We start from the raw sequence: 19,108 nt of genomic DNA, 5'->3' as shown, positions 1-19,108 counted from the left end.
TTACAAAGTTTATTTCCCAAAGGTAGAAAAAATTTGTTAAACATAAAGTTGGGCTATAAATGTTTGAGATTTGATATGAAATGTAGAATTGGCTTTTAAGAAGTCCATATTTCATAACACATGAGTCTAAAACAATAAAGCAAAGGAAAGGAAAAACTGCATCACACTTGAGCAATAAAGAGCATACACCATAACTGACATAATGAATCTTATTGACATTTTGAGCACATCACACAATTACATGCATGTCATGTTAAGAGCCAATGAACTTTTAAGTTCCAAAATTTTTATTGTCTCTTACAATATCACTATCATCTACTGTCGTCTAATCTTTATTCACACAATATATCTTGTTTAGGATGTACAAGTTTTGGATAATAGTTTATGAGATCAAGTACTAAGGAACAATCATAAGCATCTTCATTTATTATGAACAAGGAAAATGGATTATCAGAACTAATACCAAGGGATATTATATGTATCGACAACATTCTTAAATCAGGAGAAATGCCAATGATTTGATTTCCTTTAACTTGCATACTTTCCAAACTTTTATTTAAGAATTGTAGGAGTTAATTGTCTTCCAGGAGTGCTTTAAAAAAATTTAATAAAATTAAACTAAAGAAGCACAAGCAGCAAGCATACCTAATCCTTGATAAAGCACCTAATAATTGTGCAACTAGATCTAATAGAAGTCCCCGCAAATCAACCAAGGAAGGATAATCCACCTGGCTCACGACCCTGCAACACTACTACAACCAATCAACACCAAGTATTACTGAAAAGGAAAAAAAAAAGTCAGCAAAGAGTCAAGAATCATTTTGAAGTCAATAAAAATTTCTTAAACTTGTCATGCAAAACTTCAAAAATATACTTTCATATAAATGTATCATGACAAAGAAATGAGATGGAAGAGATCAAGCGAAAGTATAAGTTGGTTTCTTGGGATGCACCTACTCCTCAAAACCTTATTTGGAGAACATGTGCTATCCATCATCTGCTAGTTTATTTCTAAGTGAATCGAACAAAATCTTATTTACTAGAATGTTCATTATTTGCATTTCTTCTCATGTTTTTTTTTTTAATTTCAAGGGCTTTGTTAGGATTAATTGTCAAATTCAAATAATCATGATCACAATCATTCTGGCAAAAGCCGAAGATTTTCCAAAAAATGAATCCCTCATGAACATACATTAAGCATTCGCAATTAAACAATTTGACCAGGATCGGCACAAGCCCCACCTGTCTGCATTTATTAGCCAATCAAAAACAAAATTTTCAAGACCAGACCAGAGTTTCTCTGCAATTCAGATTAAAAGAAAATTATTAGCAGAGAAAAGGCCAAAAAAAAAAAATTTTTTAACATAAGAGGTTCGAGCAAGAAACCTGGAATTCCTTCTTGGGGGCAAAACTCCACAAAGCGAATACATGCAGAACAAAATATGCACTCCACTGCAAGCTGTACGACAGACAGGATTTACTTTGAAAATAAATTAAAGCCATTCTATCTTTATCAAACACACAGACTCCTAATATAAGAAACTCCAATAGAACCAGAATTATTAGAAGCATTGTCAACTACGATCTTGTGTGACATTAAATATTAATTTTCATATTCACTGATGCATACACTCACCCATACAGATACCTGAAAAATGTATCATCAAGGTTAATGCCATTGTCTGAATTCAGAGAAAATAATTCGTATATGTCAAGTCACACAACATCATTATAAAAACCAACAAAGAAGAAGGAACAATGTAATTTTTATACACAACATCCAAATTAAAACACTTCAACAATTCGAAACTGATGTAAACGATAATCATATGTCCAGACATGCTGCGGTGAACATATATAGAAACCGACACTTGAACTCAAAGCCAAAATTGTATTAAACGACCATACATAATTGACACATCTAGGAAGCAGACAATTTCATGCAAACTTCCATGGTTAACAAATGACGGATATGATGGAAATAACCAATCAATGAGCATCATAAGCTAACCAATCAATGAGCATCATAAGTTAACATCCCCCACAAATTGTGATGAGCTTACAAAATTCAATATAGATGGATGAAATTTAAACCATGCAATATGAGCATGTGTCATTTAAATCAAGCATAATAAACACAAAGCAGGCAATTCTTGATTATCTTAATATATATATGTTTGATTAAATTTCCTAACAAATTCCGAAAAATAAACGAAAAAATCGACGTAAATCAACAATGCGGACCTTTTTTTGATATGTCGACGCATCATTTGCGCCTTTTGGAGATTCACTGAAAATCATCAAATAGAACACTCATTAAAGACGAGAATTGCAAAAAGAATCACAAAATCTTAGTATTTCCTCTACCTTTCTCTCCATCGAAGAAGAGCTTCCAAGAGAGGCACGGGGGTATGCCGAGCAACCATTGCCAACGAATCCAAGACTTGTTCATAAGCCGGATCGGAGGGCCTGAGATACTGTCCATCCTGCAAACGTAGGAAGACAATGAAGTGACAACCGAAACCCTAGCGAATCCACAGCCGATGCTCGCGAATCGAATGAAAAGATGAAGGGAATACCTGGGCTTGAGCGGTCTCGATGCGGCGGCGGGCGAGGGGGAGGAAGCGCTGTAGGAGCGCCTCGACGATGAGCTTGGCGGCGCTGCCGGCGTTCATGGGAGATGGCCGGGCGGCGACCGGCGACGAACAGGGGGGACCAAGAGGGTGTTCAATGGGGCATGGTGGGCTTTGGCGATGTTTCCGTTGCCCAGATCGAGGACTAAAAGGTCATTGTCACCGCCCTACCAGTGTGGATCTGGGCTTGTTGAATTCGGTGGGCTTGGCCCATCTACATTTATAGGTTTGTAGCGTGAATTGTAAGCTTTTATATTTTTATTTATTTGTTTATTTGTTTTATTTATTTATTAATATTTCATAATTTCGTTTTTTTATTTTTTTTAAAAGATAAGTTAAATTGTGAGGCCGCTAGTTAAATATATGATTGTTTTGAAGAAGTTTTTGGTGTGAATCTCACTTCAAATCTCGTTTGACGTAGTGGTAGATCTTCGGTTGTGAACACGAGTTTGCTATACAAATTCTATGTCACCATCTCTTGCTTTCAAAAAAAAAGTTTTATGTTTTTTTTTAAAATATTTTTATTTTTTTTTTATTTTAAACACAAGTCTATTTTAATATTTTTATTTAACATGACATAAACATATTAATTAGAATAAAGGTCTGGTCTTAAATATAGAAAACCAATGAATCCAAAGCTTCCAAACAGTGTCTAGTTAGGGTTTAGTCTAGGAGTGGCAATAATTTGTCCGGACCCGCCGGCCTGATTTTGTCCGGCCCGGAATAAACCGGGTTTGGACAAAAATTTTAGTAATACGGGCCGGAACCGGACATAGTTTGGTTGTCCTTGTTTAAATCTGGGCCGGATCCGGCCCAAGAAATCTGGACAAGCGAGCCTTTATATTTTTAAATTTCTTATATATATTATGTTAAGCCCACTTGCCCCACTTGCCCAAGCCTATGTTTTTTTTTTATTGTTCATTAAATTTAGTTTAGTATTTAAATGATTGTTCATGATTCAAAGCCCAAGCTCATATATGATTGTTTTTTTATTTCTTTTATATATATATATATATATATATATATACATGGTTGTTCATGTTTTTTTATACATTTCAAGCCCAAGCCCATATTTTTTTATATATGTTTTTAAAAAAAAATGGGTCTGGACAAGTCACATTTGTCTGGATTTAAAACCGGACCCGGTTCGGACATTTAGTTACTTATAATAGTAGTTATCCGGACCCGGTTTTGTCCAGACCTGGATGTTGCCACCCCTAGTTTAGCCTCAGTTGCCAGCCAAACATATTTTAAATTTTTATATAATTTAGTTATAAAAATAAATAATTATATTTTAAAATATATTAATATTGATGAAAATATTATTATTTAGAAAAATAAAGTTTTAATTTAAAAACTCTGTGAATAATATTAATAAAGTCAAATTTTTATCTATCAAATATAAATTTCACCTCATTACAAATACATATAATCAAACACTAGATTTGACTCTCTTGAATTTTTAAATACAAGGGTTTATAAATACAAGTCCACTGTATTTTTAATTATATCCAACCAAACGCCCCCTAAATCCCACACATTTATCCTTAATCTAGGTACCAGTGAAATAATAGAAAAAAAAATATCATGTCCTTATATAATCTAGATTCAAATAAATATGTGAAATTTTTTTTTACGGATAAAAATGACAATACCTATTATAGAATGGGTGGAAGCATAATTCTCTTATTAAATAGGAGGGAGAATAGCGAGTATGAAATTCTTTTAATTTGCTTCAATTATTATGTAGTTTGTTTCTTGATATATTTGTTCCAAGACTTCTTTTTTCTTTTTTTACAAAAATAATAAGTGCCACTCGTAATGGGGTGTTAAAGAACAGGCATATATAATTGCGCACCAATTATTACAGCTTAAGACCATCTACAGATTTATTAACTCAGACAGACATCACATTAGACGATTAGAGTCTTACTATGCATGTCTAGAAAATATTTTATGGACTAAATAGAGCCTCCTATCATACAACTCCGGAGGGAGGGAAATGTTCTAAAAATTTTGTTGTTTTTTTTTAAATTTGGTTGTTACAATTCCCAAGCCAAACTGTAAATATTACAAATATTATATTTAAAAAATTAACTATTAAATATATGTATTTAAACAATTAAATTTTATGAAACGAATATTGGTAAGTAAATTTGAGATGTTTGGTGTTATTTTTTAGAAAACCATAAATGGAGAGAACTAAATAATTCAACACAATTATTGGATCAAGAACAATTAAAAAAATCCAACTCTTTTTAAGTTAGGTGCCAGTCAAATCCAACATATAATTTAAAAATAAAGTTCATTGTCAAAATATGAAAATATCAACTAATCAATTGCCACATGACTCCCATGTGGTTGGTTACATGGTTCTTTGTATTGACTGACTTCATGGTCAATGTCTCAATAATATCTTGGTCTAATACCTTAACCAGAAATCTATTATTCTGTTTACATTCTAATACTGATTTATTTATTTATTTGTTGCATAGATACTCCATAAAATATCTATACTATATATTAATTCTATCCCTAATGATTTGAACAATTGACACGTGATTAACTTAAAATTAAGGGTTTGATGGACAGTAGAAAAAGCAATCATAACCTCTTACAAAATATTTTAAAAAAATAAGAGTCTATTTCTCCACTATTATTGTTCATATTCATTTTTTTCTATTATTCAAAAATTAAATTCTAAAGCTTAGCCTTGCTTTTTTTCCCCTTTTTTTTTATAGACCTCTCAAACTATACATAGGGTCTGTTTGGTTTGATGTAAGTCGGTGTGATATAAAATATTTTACATGTAAAAGTTACTCTTTGGTGTTTGGTTTGCTGCAAAACCATCACTTACATGTAAAATACTTTACATGAAAGACCCATTTTGCAGCATTTCAACTTACAACCAAATTGGCTATAAGTTGAAATACTGCAAAACTTACCCCTTACCCTCACTCTCTTCCATGTATGCAATTCTTTTTTCCTAATCCGACAATGGCTTCGTCTCATTAAAGCATCTCCTCAGTCCTCGCCCATCCAACGAGCTCCGACAAAACCATCACTCCCCGTCGACAAAATCGACGACGTCGCCGGAGACGAGAACCCCTCTTCTATCTCTTTCACATGATCTTCTCTCCCTCGGTCTAGATCTAATCTTTCTCTTTTTCATCCTCGCAAACCTCAGATCGTTGATGTTTTGTCCATCCTCTTTTTCATCCTTACTGCATGTTGAGAAGGAAGTGCACGCCGGCATACATAGATAGAGTGAGAGCTGGCCATGAAGGGCGGTGGGTATGTGGCCTCTGCTTGGAGGCTATGGATGATGAGATCTGCCTCGCATGTATGTTGATCTCGTCGGAGCATGGTCTCACTTGCCATGCTATCATCCATGATACCTTTTTATTAGCTGGGCCTCTGCCGGATCGAGAATAACATCTCATTTCGTTTTTTTTTTTCCATTTTCTTTGGGTTATTATGGTTATGGTTTGTTTTTTATATTTTTTTTTAAAGCAAATTTATGAAATTTGGCAATTGTATAAATTTTGGTAATTGTTTGAATGAGAAAAGTATATAAAAAATTCTTTGATTTTTACTATTTTGATGTATTTCTGAGATTTCAAGAGAGAAAACACGGAGTACTAATCCTTAATTAATAAAATTGATATGATCCATTAACTTAGATTGGATAACTAATTAAAATAAATAAACTATATTTTAAATAAATATAATCCATTAACTTAAATCAATTTAAATAAATATAATCCATTAACTTAAATAAATAAAATAGATTTTAAATAGAATATTAAATAAAATTATTAAATATATTTAATTATGAAAAAAGGGGTAATTACACCACTTACTTTACATGGTGATTTTTATCTATAACTTACATCAAACCAAACACCTAAAAGTAAATGCAGCATTTTTATTCACAGGCAACTAAACAAACATGATCTAAGTTAAAATACAGTAATTTTAATTACATGTAATTTGATTTACACTGTAATTTGAAATGTGGGTAACCAAACAACCCTAATAAATTCCACACTTTCCCCCTCTGTCCTTTCTTTTCTCTTCTTCCTCTCTAGCATGTGAAAAAAAATATCTGCCCGCGCTAGATCACCTCGCGTAGGCCTCCTCTCCAGCCACCTTTTTCCGACTCGAGTCACCACTGTTGGATCTCACTGCGCCACACCAGATCTTCTGCCAGATCTACCATCCGGCACCAGATTTGCTGCCAGCCCTTCTTTTCCCTTCCTCCTCTCTTGGATGTAAAATCCACCCACGCTAGATCTCTGCTCGTGCCAAATCTCCTCTACGCTCACCCTCTTCCTCCTCCTGTCACTGCTGGCGGATCTCACTACGCCGCACCAGATCTTCTGCCATATATCAAACTCCTCCTCATATCCTTTATAAACTAAAAGTTTAAGATTTATATATAATAATAATATATATAGATTCGTAATCTAAGGACGCCACTAGATTTCAAATCTAAGAACGCTTACAATAACTATCGTAAGCCAGGCCAACAACACTTATATTACTCTACAAAAACCTAATTCAATTCTTCCTCCAAACTATATATATACATATATGATTGCATGTAATTATATATAAACAGAGGATACTAAACACTCTTGCAACAATTAACATTCCGCATCTATGGACATAGCTGATTTACAATGCATCATCCTTCACTGTCACCATAGAAGACGATCTAAAGCATCGACGGAGTACTTAGGAGTACGAAGGAGACCATGGGGACGTTATGCAACGGAGTTTAGAAACCCTTATACTAGGACGAGACACTAGTTAGGCACATTTGATACACCGGAAGAAGCAGCAATAGCTTATGACATAGTGTCAATCACCTTGAGTGGTATCGATAGAGCCCAGACTAATTTTTACTATATGTTTGTGACTATGCCTTCTACATCCCCTCCACCGCCGCCTCCGCCACCTTCTCCTTTGGAAGAGCAGAATGAATATTATTTTGAGTACAACTTGGAGAATAGTGATGATCATAATCATTTGGTTGATAATTATGATGATGATTCGATCAACATTACCACCATTTTGCAAAGTTTTTGACAATCAAATGTGTTTCCTTCATCTTCAATACTATAATAAACATGTTTTAGATCACTTGCAATGTTATATTATAGGATCAAAGCTGCATTTTTTTTAAATAACAAGATAAGTAAGTTGAGTTTTGTTATTAATGAACTTAGTTTTTTATTTTATTTTATTGTTTTAAAACATGAATATAGTATGCTCATCAAGACCTTTGTGAAAGTGATCAAACACTTATATATATATATATATATATATAAACACAAATAGTATTAATTCTCAAATGAATTATTAGCTAGCATATTTTTCATATATACTCAATTGGTATATGCAATTGAATCGATTAACAAATTGATAACAAACTACAATAGCAACAATTGGACAACTTCTAAATTTTGATCCAAACATCATCAAGGAAAATATATTCACTTCTAAGAAAATTCCATTATAATTTAATCAAATTTATATCATATAATTCAATTAATATATATATATATATAATTTTTTTTAAAATTTCTCCATAAAACTCTATCTCAATGTTCCATTTAAAATAGAAAATATCATCGACATATCTAGCTTTTGGTACTATATTGCTTGCAATGAATGGGTCTATAAATTATTTTTTATTAAAAAATTGGGGGGAAAATATGCAATAGCCACTTCGAAATGCATATTTTCTATTTTTATTCACTATTTTAATTTACATACATACTCTAACACATTTATAAATCTACAAAATATGTCATCCATTAGTTATTAAGGCTGACATTAGAAATATAAAAACCATTATTCAATTTATAAAAAAATTTATTTATATACTTACAAAATCAACTATTTATAAATTTACATATACCCGCAGCGTAAGCCGACCACCCTACTAGTTATAATCTATTTATATCCTTTCATTCTTTATTAGAAATTCTCAATTCTATTAACAAAATGTTTGATTTGTTACCCACTATGTCATTTTTTAATAACAAATCTCTCGTATTTTGACTACAGTAACCAACATGTCGGTTTTTTTATTTTCAAAATTATTTATATTTTTTTTATAAAGATGATCATCACTGTCAAAAAAGACAAGTATATCCAGAAGTGCAACAATTACAGTTGCTTAATAGTTTTCTATAGATAAATCTCTCATATCATGCAAAACTGAAGGACTAAAAACATTGTTTTTTCAACAATAGATCCACATTAAGACTAATAAACAATAATAATAAAATAATTTTGGGCCCGAATATATAGTGTGTAAAATGAACCGTACTACTACAAGAGTAAGTTTTTGAACTGTCAGTCCTTTAACCACTTTAGAACGAGTTACTAATAGACTACCATCGGTTTATCTTATTCATAAATTTTGGATCACATTATTTGAAGTTGCACATACTGTAGTTACATTAATTAAAAAATAATGCTATACACACAGAATTGATGACTTTAATTTAACCCCACCTCTGGGGTTAAATGAAGTTAGCTTCGGGTCACCAATTCAGTGTATATAGCATTACTCTAATTTATAATCATATTTTTTATAAATAAATTGATAAATAATTTTATAAAAAGAATCAGTAGAAAGTAATTTCGCAGTTGCTCAGGGTGGTCAAGTGAAAAAAGAAATTCTACAAACAAAATTTACAAATGTGAAATATATTTACAATTAAGAGATTTTATAGGGTTATATCCGCAATAAACCACAAATCGTCGTCCTATTCCTGTCTCCGTTCTCGGAGCTTGGATCTCGGATCGTCTCACGGGAATTTTAGGGCAGCGATTCCTTCCGCTCTCCGTTCATCCTTGTAAGCATCCTAAATCCCTAATCTCTTATCCCTCCTTGATTCGTTCATGCTGATTGTGGGCTGTAAATTTCTGTTTTTAAATTGATTGTATTTGATTTGTTGCGATGTGATTAGGGATTATTGATGATTTGATATTGACGAAGAGGTTTATTTCGAGTATTTTGTTGTTATTTAGTGCTTGGTTGCAATAGAAATCTTTGCCGGGGTTGACCTTGTTGTGCTTTTGTGTTTGATCTAGGTCACATTTGCCAGTGCTGTTTTTGATGGCTTATTTTTGTGAATTTGTTTAGAATTCTCTTACGTGAAGTAGTAATTGACTGCCGATTTGAGGTGATGATAAGGCTTTTTGTGCTATTTGAGGATGTAGCTGCATGTTTTTGCCTGATTTAATCAAGATGTGATTTTTATGGTCCTTTGAGTTTGTTATCAGTTTGGTTGTGGAGACACCATGTAGAAAAAGCAAGGGACTTATACGTATTCTAATCATCTTAACATATTTGGAACACATGAAAAACTTATAATTTCTCTCATTTCAATTCACATGAAGTCTTCCATGAACCAGGCAATGGATAAATGAAAAGAGAGAAAACTGCTTGTGTACCTGTTGCAAAAGTGGGTAATCGATGATATGCCTTTATAAAAATATATTTGTTTATCTTCCTTTATAGTTAACAGTTAATTTGAACCTTTTATCAAAGACATACTCATGGTCTTTATTTTCTTTTATTACTTTATTAAGTAGAGCATCTTTAATTTTTTATGAAAATTTTTGTTGATTTCTTGGTCAAAGATTATATAAGCAAATATTAATTTTAAGGGTATATTATCAATTTATACTGTTACATGGGTATGCAAACCAAAAACCCATGATGGGACAATCATATTCAATTCAAATTTCTTCAATTTCAAAGTTGATTTTATGATTTGTTGAATGACAAGAAAAGCCCAAGTTTGGAAAGCATGTTATGATGTGTCTATTTTTGCACTCTTAATCATGTAAATTTCTGTAATTGTTTCTAAAAGAATATTTTGGTCAGGACAATTAGAATTCAAAGAGACTTTTATGAAGAAAGTGGATAAACTGTAAACATATTAGAGGGGCAATGGGAAATGGGAAAAACCATGTATGAAGCAACAAAAATGGAAGAAGGCACAGGAAGCTTTAGAACCTGACTAAGAATATTGTTCCCCAAAGGTTGGTTCTAGCTGAGAGTTTGCTAATTGATGTTGTGTGAAATCTCTTTCCTCCAAATACATTTGATTATACTTATAGTTCAACTGTACCTTTTTTGTGCAACTAAAATTTTGCTTTAATAATCTTAACTATCCCTTTTATGATTCTGGAGCTTTGTTCCATTATTACTACCTTGTATTTCCGCGATGACTACAAAAAATCTTGGTGATTAAAAATCATGAATTAAAAAAAAAAGGTTTAAAAGTTTGAAATTTATGAGATTTGTTGTGGGTGTGTGTGTTGGAGGATAACAAGCTATGGTGAGGGAAAATAAAGCCCAGGAAATTTTACATTTGGTAAATATGAAAGTAGAACTGTCTGTGGCCAGATAAAAAGGCCGGTGGATCCAAAGCATTGTAGGCAGTACACGCTGGTGTTATAAATTGCAATGGTTTGATTTAAGAATTGAAGAACCACAGTTTTCAATTAACTGAGAAAATTCCGCTTTTTTAATTAGGATACAGTTAACCTGAAGCTGGGTAGCTAAATTACCGTTAGGAAGAGGATGAAGATTGAACCTGGATGAAGTAGTGCCTGAATTTTGGCTTGAACTTATCAGACAAGCCTTGTTTCTGTCAGCATTTTTATTCATTCTAGTTGTTGGTCTACTTTTGTTGTTGTCTTCTTCTCAATGAGTTTTTTAAAGTGCACTTTGGGAAATTAAGATATATAATATATGCATAAAATTTGAAACTAATCAACCTTTGCAATTATTCATTTTCTCTTAGAAAAATCATTGCTGTTTCCTAAGAGCAACGTTGATAAAGTTAACTGATGTATTTCTTTGCGATGTTCTTAATGGAATATGTAATTGACGAACTGGAATAGAAGCTCTGTAATACATTCAATTTCATTTTCCCATGAAATTCTTGCTGGTTACTGCCTGATGTGCAAGTTATTTCATTTAAATTATGGTGCATACACAACCATGATTCTTTCTGTTTTTTTTTTTTTAGTTGTGATATGTTTTTTATGTTATAGGTTTGCAGATGAGTAGAATATATTTACAAAAACAACCACTTTTTGTAGTACTCTGCTGCGCATTTTTTTTTGGGTTAACTTATGTTCCGAACAAAAAGATTTTTTTTTTGCAAAATGTTTTCATTTATTTCAATCATGTTTCCTTTTTAATAATTTCATTCTTCAAACAAACATATTCTTGGTTTTTGCAGGAGCAGAAGATCTTGGAGTTACTATTAGCTGCTTGAGAGATCTGCTGACTATATACTTTTGGCAAGATTAATGTAGGTCATTTCAGCTGTGATACTAATAACTAGAGACCTGTTACGTCCAAATTCAAAACTTTACCAGTAAAGGATCCAATTTTGTTGCGTTGGTTCTTCTACTCTATTCCATTTTAATTGTTAATGATTGTATATTTTTTGTTTAGTTCTTACTGCTTTCACTACCCCTTTTGGTTTTTGTTGTCTACTAATAAGGCTTCTCTCTCTTTCTAGAAGGCACTAATAATCACCCATGGCTGCTTTACCGCTGGCAACTGCAGAAGCATGTGATGCTAATCAACATTTGATCTCAAGTGGAGATCTCCGTGCCCTCCAACCTATTTTTCAAATTTATGGCCGCAGGCAAGTCTTCTCTGGACCAATTGTCACTCTCAAGGTCTTTGAGGACAATGTTCTTGTACGTGAATTCCTCGAGGAAAGAGGCAATGGTAGAGTTTTAGTTGTTGATGGTGGTGCCAGCATGCGCTGTGCGATACTAGGAGGCAACCCAGTTCAACAAGCCCAGAACAATGGATGGGCAGGCATCATCATCAATGGTTGCATCAGAGATGTTGACGAGATCAATGGTTGTGATATCGGAGTGAGAGCATTGGCTTCACATCCGATGAAGGCTTATAAGAAGGGAATTGGAGAAAAACATGTCCCAGTTCACATTGCCGGAACAAGAATTTGTGATGGTGAGTGGCTCTACGCGGATACTGATGGCATTTTGATCTCTCAATCCGAACTATCCGTCTGAACAGCAACTTATGTGTTTGTACTTAAAACAACCATCATAAAAATCTAATACTAGTAATAAAGCATTTGTACTGTTTCGACATTGTACTCAAGCATGAATTGTATGTTCGACATTGTATCAGTTTGTGTTGGTTTGTTTAATCCATTCATCATTTTCGATAACTAGAATTGTTAAATTTGTATGCAGAGGAGCTGATGAATCAGATTGGATAGCTTAAACCAAATAGTTACCAGCTTCCTCAACTGCACACATGACATGACAAACTATGATGGCCAGGTAATTTCCTTTTCCATAAAAATGTGTATTTTAAGATTCAGGTTTCAAAACAGAAAAAGAAAAACATAGAAAATGGCAGACATTTTTAGGCTATGACTAAGACTCCACTTAAAAGTATCAACCTTGTTGATCCCACTAGATGAGATGTCAATTATTCCCATATGGAAAAGCTGAGCTTTTGCATTGTCAAACACATACTAAATCAAAACCACTTCCAATCCCCTGCCAAATCACAGCTTTAACTTCCACTAAGAAAGTAGCATAGTTTTAAGCATAGTTGACATCCTTGTGAACCACTTCTTTTGCTCCATTGTTCCTCCCCCACTTGAATAAACAAATAAGGTAAGTGTAGTGCCCACCTTGCTCTCATCTTGTAGGCAGATGTTATGAAGCTGACCCCAAATGGGACTTGTTAAACATATCTTAAGAAACTTTTTTTTTTAAAATTTTTTTTTACATTGTAATGCAAATTGCACTTAGCATTAAGTGGCAATCACTGTCCCACCAATGTTCCCTTCCATCATGCCCAATACTCTTATGATATGTTTATAAATTCATTTCAATTTAGATGAAGCAAAAGTCCTTTTTCGGTGCTTTTTTTAAAAGTTTTTACCATACTTGGTCAAGCATAGTTGCCTGGACAGATAAACATCCTCCACTTTGTTGGTGGATTATATAATAATATAATATTCTATATACACATATATTCAATTATATCTTTGATAAAATAATAATTTTTTAAAAAAAGTTATTCCTTTTGACTTTGGAATATATGGTTTAATAAATATTATAATAATTTAAATATATTTATATTCTAATGGCAACACCGCGGGGATAGCTCAGTTGGGAGAGCGTCAGACTGAAGATCTGAAGGCCGCGTGTTCGATCCACGCTCACCGCATTTATTTACTTTTATAAATATTTTTTTTTGGTCTGTTAGATAAACAACGTTATCAACTTCTTGCTTTTTCTTTAATATTCAATGATATTTTATTTTGATTTTTTCCCCCACTAATTTGACCTAACTAAAATCATTAATCTGAATGTGATCTATATTTATTTTTTGATCAATACATCTTATCATAAGAATATTTGGTTATGTATGGTTCTGCCGGCATGTTTGTTTAAAAAATCTAACATACGGAGTTACAATATTAATGTGTCAACTAATAACTTTTTTATTTATTAGCATTGAGATTTTTATGTGTATGACCCATTTGGTGCTTTGCAATGAAAAACTTTCCTTATAAAGTTTTTCACTCTCAAATCTTTTCCTACAATTATTTTCTTTGCAAAGTAACAAAATAATGTTTGGTATGTATAATAAAAATTATAATTGAAATGCATGTAAAGTTAATTCCTTCTTTTGGTATGAATATATTTCTATGTAAAGTTATATGCATTCTCAATTTTGCCTTTGATTACTCTAGTTAATAAAATTAAAAATATATCTATATATAAAGTTAAAATCTCATCACTAAACCCTTGTAACATCAAATAAATTCGTTAAAATCATACAAAAAGATAAAATATAGTTCCAAGAATATAAAAATTTGACAAGAAAAATTTAAAAAAATGTGAAAAAAAATCAGAAAAAATCTAATGAGTGATCTCTCATGCCCTAGAGTTTTGGAAAGAAAAGAAAAATGAAAGAGTTTTGCTCTAGGGTTTTCAAAACCAAGAAAAGATAAAAAAAAAAGAATTATTTGAATAAGAGTAGTATCGGAATTTTATTCGACTAATATTTTGACAGCCACTGTGTAATCCTTTTCACACCCTTCCCCCTATGAATCATTTTCTCTTGTCAAAGGGAAAGTAATTACATGAAGACAGTTACTTTGCATAGTTCATATTAAAATCAAACGTGTGAAAATTTTTCACAAGTTTATTTTCTCTTGTAAAGTTGTAACTTTCCCACATATCAAACGGTGCATTTGGATTGCGGAATATGAATAGAAATGTGAATAAAATGAATGAGAATGGGTAGGAATGATAATGACAATGAAAACTGTGTTTAGTTAGAATAACATTTATTGGGAATTAGAAAAGAGAAATGAGAAAATGTGGTAAAGTTACTATTTTGTTCTATAGTGCTAATAAATAATATTAAAATATTATTTATTATAAATTTTAAATTTGTGAAATACTTTTGTATATCTTATTTATTTTAATTATTACTGAATATTAATTAAATAGTTCACTTCAATTATTATTAATTTTAATTAGTATAATTACGTATTATAAATAAATATTTGATATATTATTTTTTTAATAAAAAAATGAAATTACTCCATTTCAAAATAATTTAGATGTTATTATTTATTTTAACAGTTATAATTAAATATTTATATTAAATAGTTCATATTATTATTACATAATTAAAAAATATTGGAGTAATTATGGAAAGAGGGCAAATATGTTAAATCCCATCAATTCCTCCCTATTACCCTCACATTTGAGGTAATAGAAATCAGTCTTTAATTCCAGAGGATCAGGATTCAATTTTCATTCCTATACGTATTCAAACGGATGTTAGCATTAAAACTTGTGTCTATTTTCATTCCTTAGTAATCATTACTCTCATTCAAAGACATCCTTATATTTTTATTGTGAAAACTGGTTGAGATCTCAACTCATATAAGAGTAAGACTCTGACATAGTTTGTTCATATTTTATCAAAAATATAAATTAATGTATAATTTAAGCTAAAACTTATGCTGCAATTCTCTAATGCTGAAATGACATATATATGCGAAGATTATTCTCTTCTTAATACTTTTTATTAATAAAGTCTCAAGTAGAAGCCATTGTTTATTTTGATTTCCTAACTTTGAAATTTATTCGGTCAATTTGATTTTTTTATTAATTTTTTAATAAAAATATGACAAGAAGCTAATTAGGTATAGGTGTGGTGGATTTACATGCCAATTTACATGATTGACTTTGCCATATGATATGTCACATGGCATTATTTTTATTTTTATTTTTACTGGCATTGATGGGCAAGGTATAAGTTTTGAAGCACTGTAGTAATATTGTAACAATACTATCCATCATTGTTTTTGGATATAAATATTATTTATAATACTATATAAATAAGTTCGACGGATCCCATGTGAGAGATGTTAAATTTTTTCTTTTCAAAATTGCATGGCATGAGATTTGTTAATTCGGTTTGATTCCTAAAAATCTTTTGGATATGTACATAGTAAGATTTTTTATCGCTTTAGTGACGTCTGTCCAGATCAATAAATTTTTAAATGATTGATAAGTCAGCATAATTGATGTATCACCATATTTATCCATCTTTTAACAACCTCTTAATAGGTATCACTTGTCTGAAAAAAATAATATTCATGTTTAGGTGAAAGACCAAAAATTTTTTAAAAAATTATTCTTTTATTAATAAGAAATAATGGTTGCTATTAAACATAGAAGTTAAAATGTCAAAATTTATACTCAAACTATTTTATCATATATATTTCATCATTAATATAAAAAATGGTCTAGTATTTTTTCCCAACCATTTTGAGATTTTTCACGATTAAAATGATAGATAACTTAGAATTACTTGAATTTTGGAATTTAAAATTTTCTACATTATTGATCATAACTATGGGCTTCATATATATATTTTTTAATTATTATTCTTTTTAATAATTTAAGTTGAAAACATTGAAAACGAACCAAATAGTCATCAATACAACAAATAGTACAAGTCTACATGACTTATGATTATAATTTTTCTAGTCCTACTCCTACATATGACTTTTTATTTTTATTTTTTATTTTTATATTTGTGTCTCATCATCGATTTCCAAAGTCCTAACTAACATTGAGATCTTCCAATGTTGATAAGTCTATGACATAATAATAATAATAATAATAATAATAATAATAATAATAATTATAATTTTAGTATTAGTCATCTCCTCCATATTATAATTTCAAGTTGATCAATTAGGGTTGACAATTTTAATCTAGTCGAGAATAAATATTGTTAGTTCCGCCATAATAGTTTTGACTAAACTTTAAAAAAAAAACTTTAGACACCTTTGAGATGTAATAAACTAATGTTATGATATCAAAATTCTAGTTTAGCAAAAAAAAAAAAAATGATAATAATAAAAATTAAAAATAAATTTTCATTTTAAATTTTTTTTTGACGAATGTGGACGTTAAGAGAGTGCACAAGTAAAGAATTAATACTTTAACCTACTTATGATATTCTAATTAATTCAGCACTTTTTGAGAATAGTTGCTCTTTGGAGAGCACCGTACGATGAAAGTTGTAAGCTGTGTTTTGGGGGAGTCATTGTCTATCGTTGGCTTCTATGGTAGAATTAGTCGGGGAGGTCTGAGAGGAGGTGGTTTACCCTGTGGCGTATGTTAGCGATTTGAGTTCGCTTATCTCCAGTTCGTAGTTGTAGTGGTAACATGCCAATCTGGTTGGTTCTACTCTCACTCTGTGTAAGCCGAGGTTCAAATTTGTTTTCTTAGTAAGAACATAAACACTCTACACAGAGGACCCGGTATTAATAGACTAAGAAATCATTGGCTGTGAATTTCTATACCCTTACTTTATGTGAGCTAAGGTTTACATCTATTTTTTCAAGAAGAACATAAATATTTTACGCAGAGGACCCGGTGTTAATAGACTAAAAAGTCCTTGGCTATTAATAAAAAATTCATATTATTTACAGCCGATAATGCTTCTTTGGAAGAGCTAATTCATGCTACCCATTTTGTACATAAAGAAATGTGTCTTACTTGAAGCATGAAGACTTTTTCATTTATAGAGGCGTTGTGTGCATCCATGTACATTGAATTACTCACATTTTTATTCATACCATTAGTCAACTTTCTTAAAATAAGTTTTGCCCCCCATCTAGGTATTAATAAAACCTAAATATATCTTTGTAAATCAAAACATCACATTTTTTTAATCTCAACTTGTGTGATCCTCACTTTAACTTCAAAATTTTACCTTAGTTAGGCTAAATGAAATTACCATCCAATAAAACCACTTGTTTATTATTATTTTTTTAAAAAAAGAGACATTTACTTATATATCTATATAAATATTATATATATATTGAACATAATTAAAATAATTTATAAACAACCAAAATATCCATTATCTTGTTGTCTCCATTCATAATTTATTTTTTACAAAATTTTACAAAATTGTTAGCTTTTAACTTTTTTATGTATATAAACAAATAAAAAAGTTTACTTGCAAATGTGATCTTTATAAATGCATGTCCACAATCAGTCACTGTTATAAAAATATACAAGCAATTTTCTCTTATTATTATAATTAGTAGTAAAAGGAAACATGATCCTTTCATACTTAGATTGTGACATTGACTTAATTTAATTGATATCCGACAAGCTTGTCAAAAAATAAAAAATAAATAATAATAATAATAATGACAATAAAAACTAAGTTTTTTTTTTTTTAACTCTATAAATAAGTTTTCCATTTTTGGTTGTATTCCTTCACTCTGAAAATGAAAGCTACTTTTGTGTATATATATATATATATATATAGATATAGAGATATGACTTGAATGGAGGTTGCAAGGAAAGTTCATCCAAAATCTAGGGATTTTTATGCTGATGTTAATGAACATGAGGGTTTAATTTGACCAAAGGAGACATCCCTTTCACCATTTGAGATGCTTCATTGGTTACGCCATCCATCTTATCTCCTAGCTTTAATAATAGTTTCCAACTTAATGATAATAACTTTTATAATAAATAAATTCTAAATTATATTTTGATGGTTTGTTTACGTTAATTCGTGTAAAATCTCATAGAACTTCTAGTCAAAAATCAACCAAAGCTTTGAATATCTTGATTCTCTCAATTTTTTGCTTTGCCTAGTATCTGGTTCTGGCTAATGTGTTCAATTGTTGAATTCATCAATATGCCACCCAAAATGAATGATTTTTTATAATGATTATTTTCTCGCCTGCCATTTTTATTATTTGTTATCTAGTAAATGAGATTTAAAAGTTTTTCTATTTTAATAGTCAATTAATTATTTTAATGTTATTTTATCTTATATCTGTTAATTATTTAATATTACTTTTGTAGTTTCT

At 30.9% G+C, this 19,108-nt stretch overlaps 2 protein-coding genes and 1 non-coding gene across 15 annotated transcripts; 2 read left to right on the top strand and 1 right to left on the bottom strand.

Annotated features, from left to right (window-relative positions):
* Positions 1-677: 677 nt before the first annotated feature.
* LOC120272544 lies at positions 678-2,801 on the bottom strand. The gene is made up of 6 exons (XM_039279384.1): positions 2,580-2,801; positions 2,368-2,486; positions 2,245-2,290; positions 1,387-1,459; positions 1,243-1,300; positions 678-752 (listed from the first exon to the last, which is right to left on the bottom strand). The coding sequence occupies exons 1-6, from the start codon at positions 2,673-2,675 to the stop codon at positions 734-736; spliced, it is 411 nt and encodes a 136-aa protein (XP_039135318.1). The 5' UTR covers positions 2,676-2,801; the 3' UTR covers positions 678-733.
* A 6,572-nt stretch (positions 2,802-9,373) lies between these two features.
* Positions 9,374-12,845, top strand: LOC120272556 (putative 4-hydroxy-4-methyl-2-oxoglutarate aldolase 2). Of its 13 annotated transcripts, none has more exons than XM_039279412.1 (4): positions 9,396-9,508; positions 10,546-10,703; positions 11,915-11,986; positions 12,203-12,845. In XM_039279412.1, exon 4 carries the CDS (start codon positions 12,219-12,221, stop codon positions 12,723-12,725), a length of 507 nt encoding a protein of 168 aa, XP_039135346.1. In that variant the 5' UTR covers positions 9,396-9,508; positions 10,546-10,703; positions 11,915-11,986; positions 12,203-12,218; the 3' UTR covers positions 12,726-12,845. The 13 variants fall into 13 exon arrangements, with proteins under 13 accessions (XP_039135337.1, XP_039135334.1, XP_039135341.1 ...); XM_039279409.1 differs by having other exon boundaries at positions 11,915-12,052; positions 12,200-12,845; XM_039279404.1 differs by having other exon boundaries at positions 9,397-9,508; positions 12,200-12,845.
* A 984-nt stretch (positions 12,846-13,829) lies between these two features.
* On the top strand, positions 13,830-13,902 carry TRNAF-GAA. Its single transcript has one exon. It is a non-coding gene; the product is annotated as a tRNA-Phe (tRNA).
* The last annotated feature ends 5,206 nt before the right edge of the window (positions 13,903-19,108 follow it).

This window comes from Dioscorea cayenensis, chromosome 11, assembly GCF_009730915.1.
Source record: "Dioscorea cayenensis subsp. rotundata cultivar TDr96_F1 chromosome 11, TDr96_F1_v2_PseudoChromosome.rev07_lg8_w22 25.fasta, whole genome shotgun sequence".
NCBI classification, from domain to species: Eukaryota; Viridiplantae; Streptophyta; class Magnoliopsida; order Dioscoreales; family Dioscoreaceae; genus Dioscorea; species Dioscorea cayenensis.
Note: the sequence above shows the minus strand (reverse complement) of the source record. Positions and strands in the feature narration are given on the sequence as shown.

Bases quoted from the DNA above. Each gene is read 5' to 3' on its own strand.
- LOC120272556 (XM_039279403.1), top strand. From the start codon at position 12,219: ATGGCTGCTTTACCGCTGGCAACTGCAGAAGCATGTGATGCTAATCAA.
- LOC120272544 (XM_039279384.1), bottom strand. From the start codon at position 2,675: ATGAACGCCGGCAGCGCCGCCAAGCTCATCGTCGAGGCGCTCCTACAG. The intron at 1,460-2,244 runs GTCCGCATTGTT...TCTGTCGTACAG, and splicing joins CGTCGACATATCAAAAAAAG to CTTGCAGTGGAGTGCATATT. The intron at 1,301-1,386 runs GTTTCTTGCTCG...TCTGAATTGCAG, and splicing joins CCCCCAAGAAGGAATTCCAG to AGAAACTCTGGTCTGGTCTT.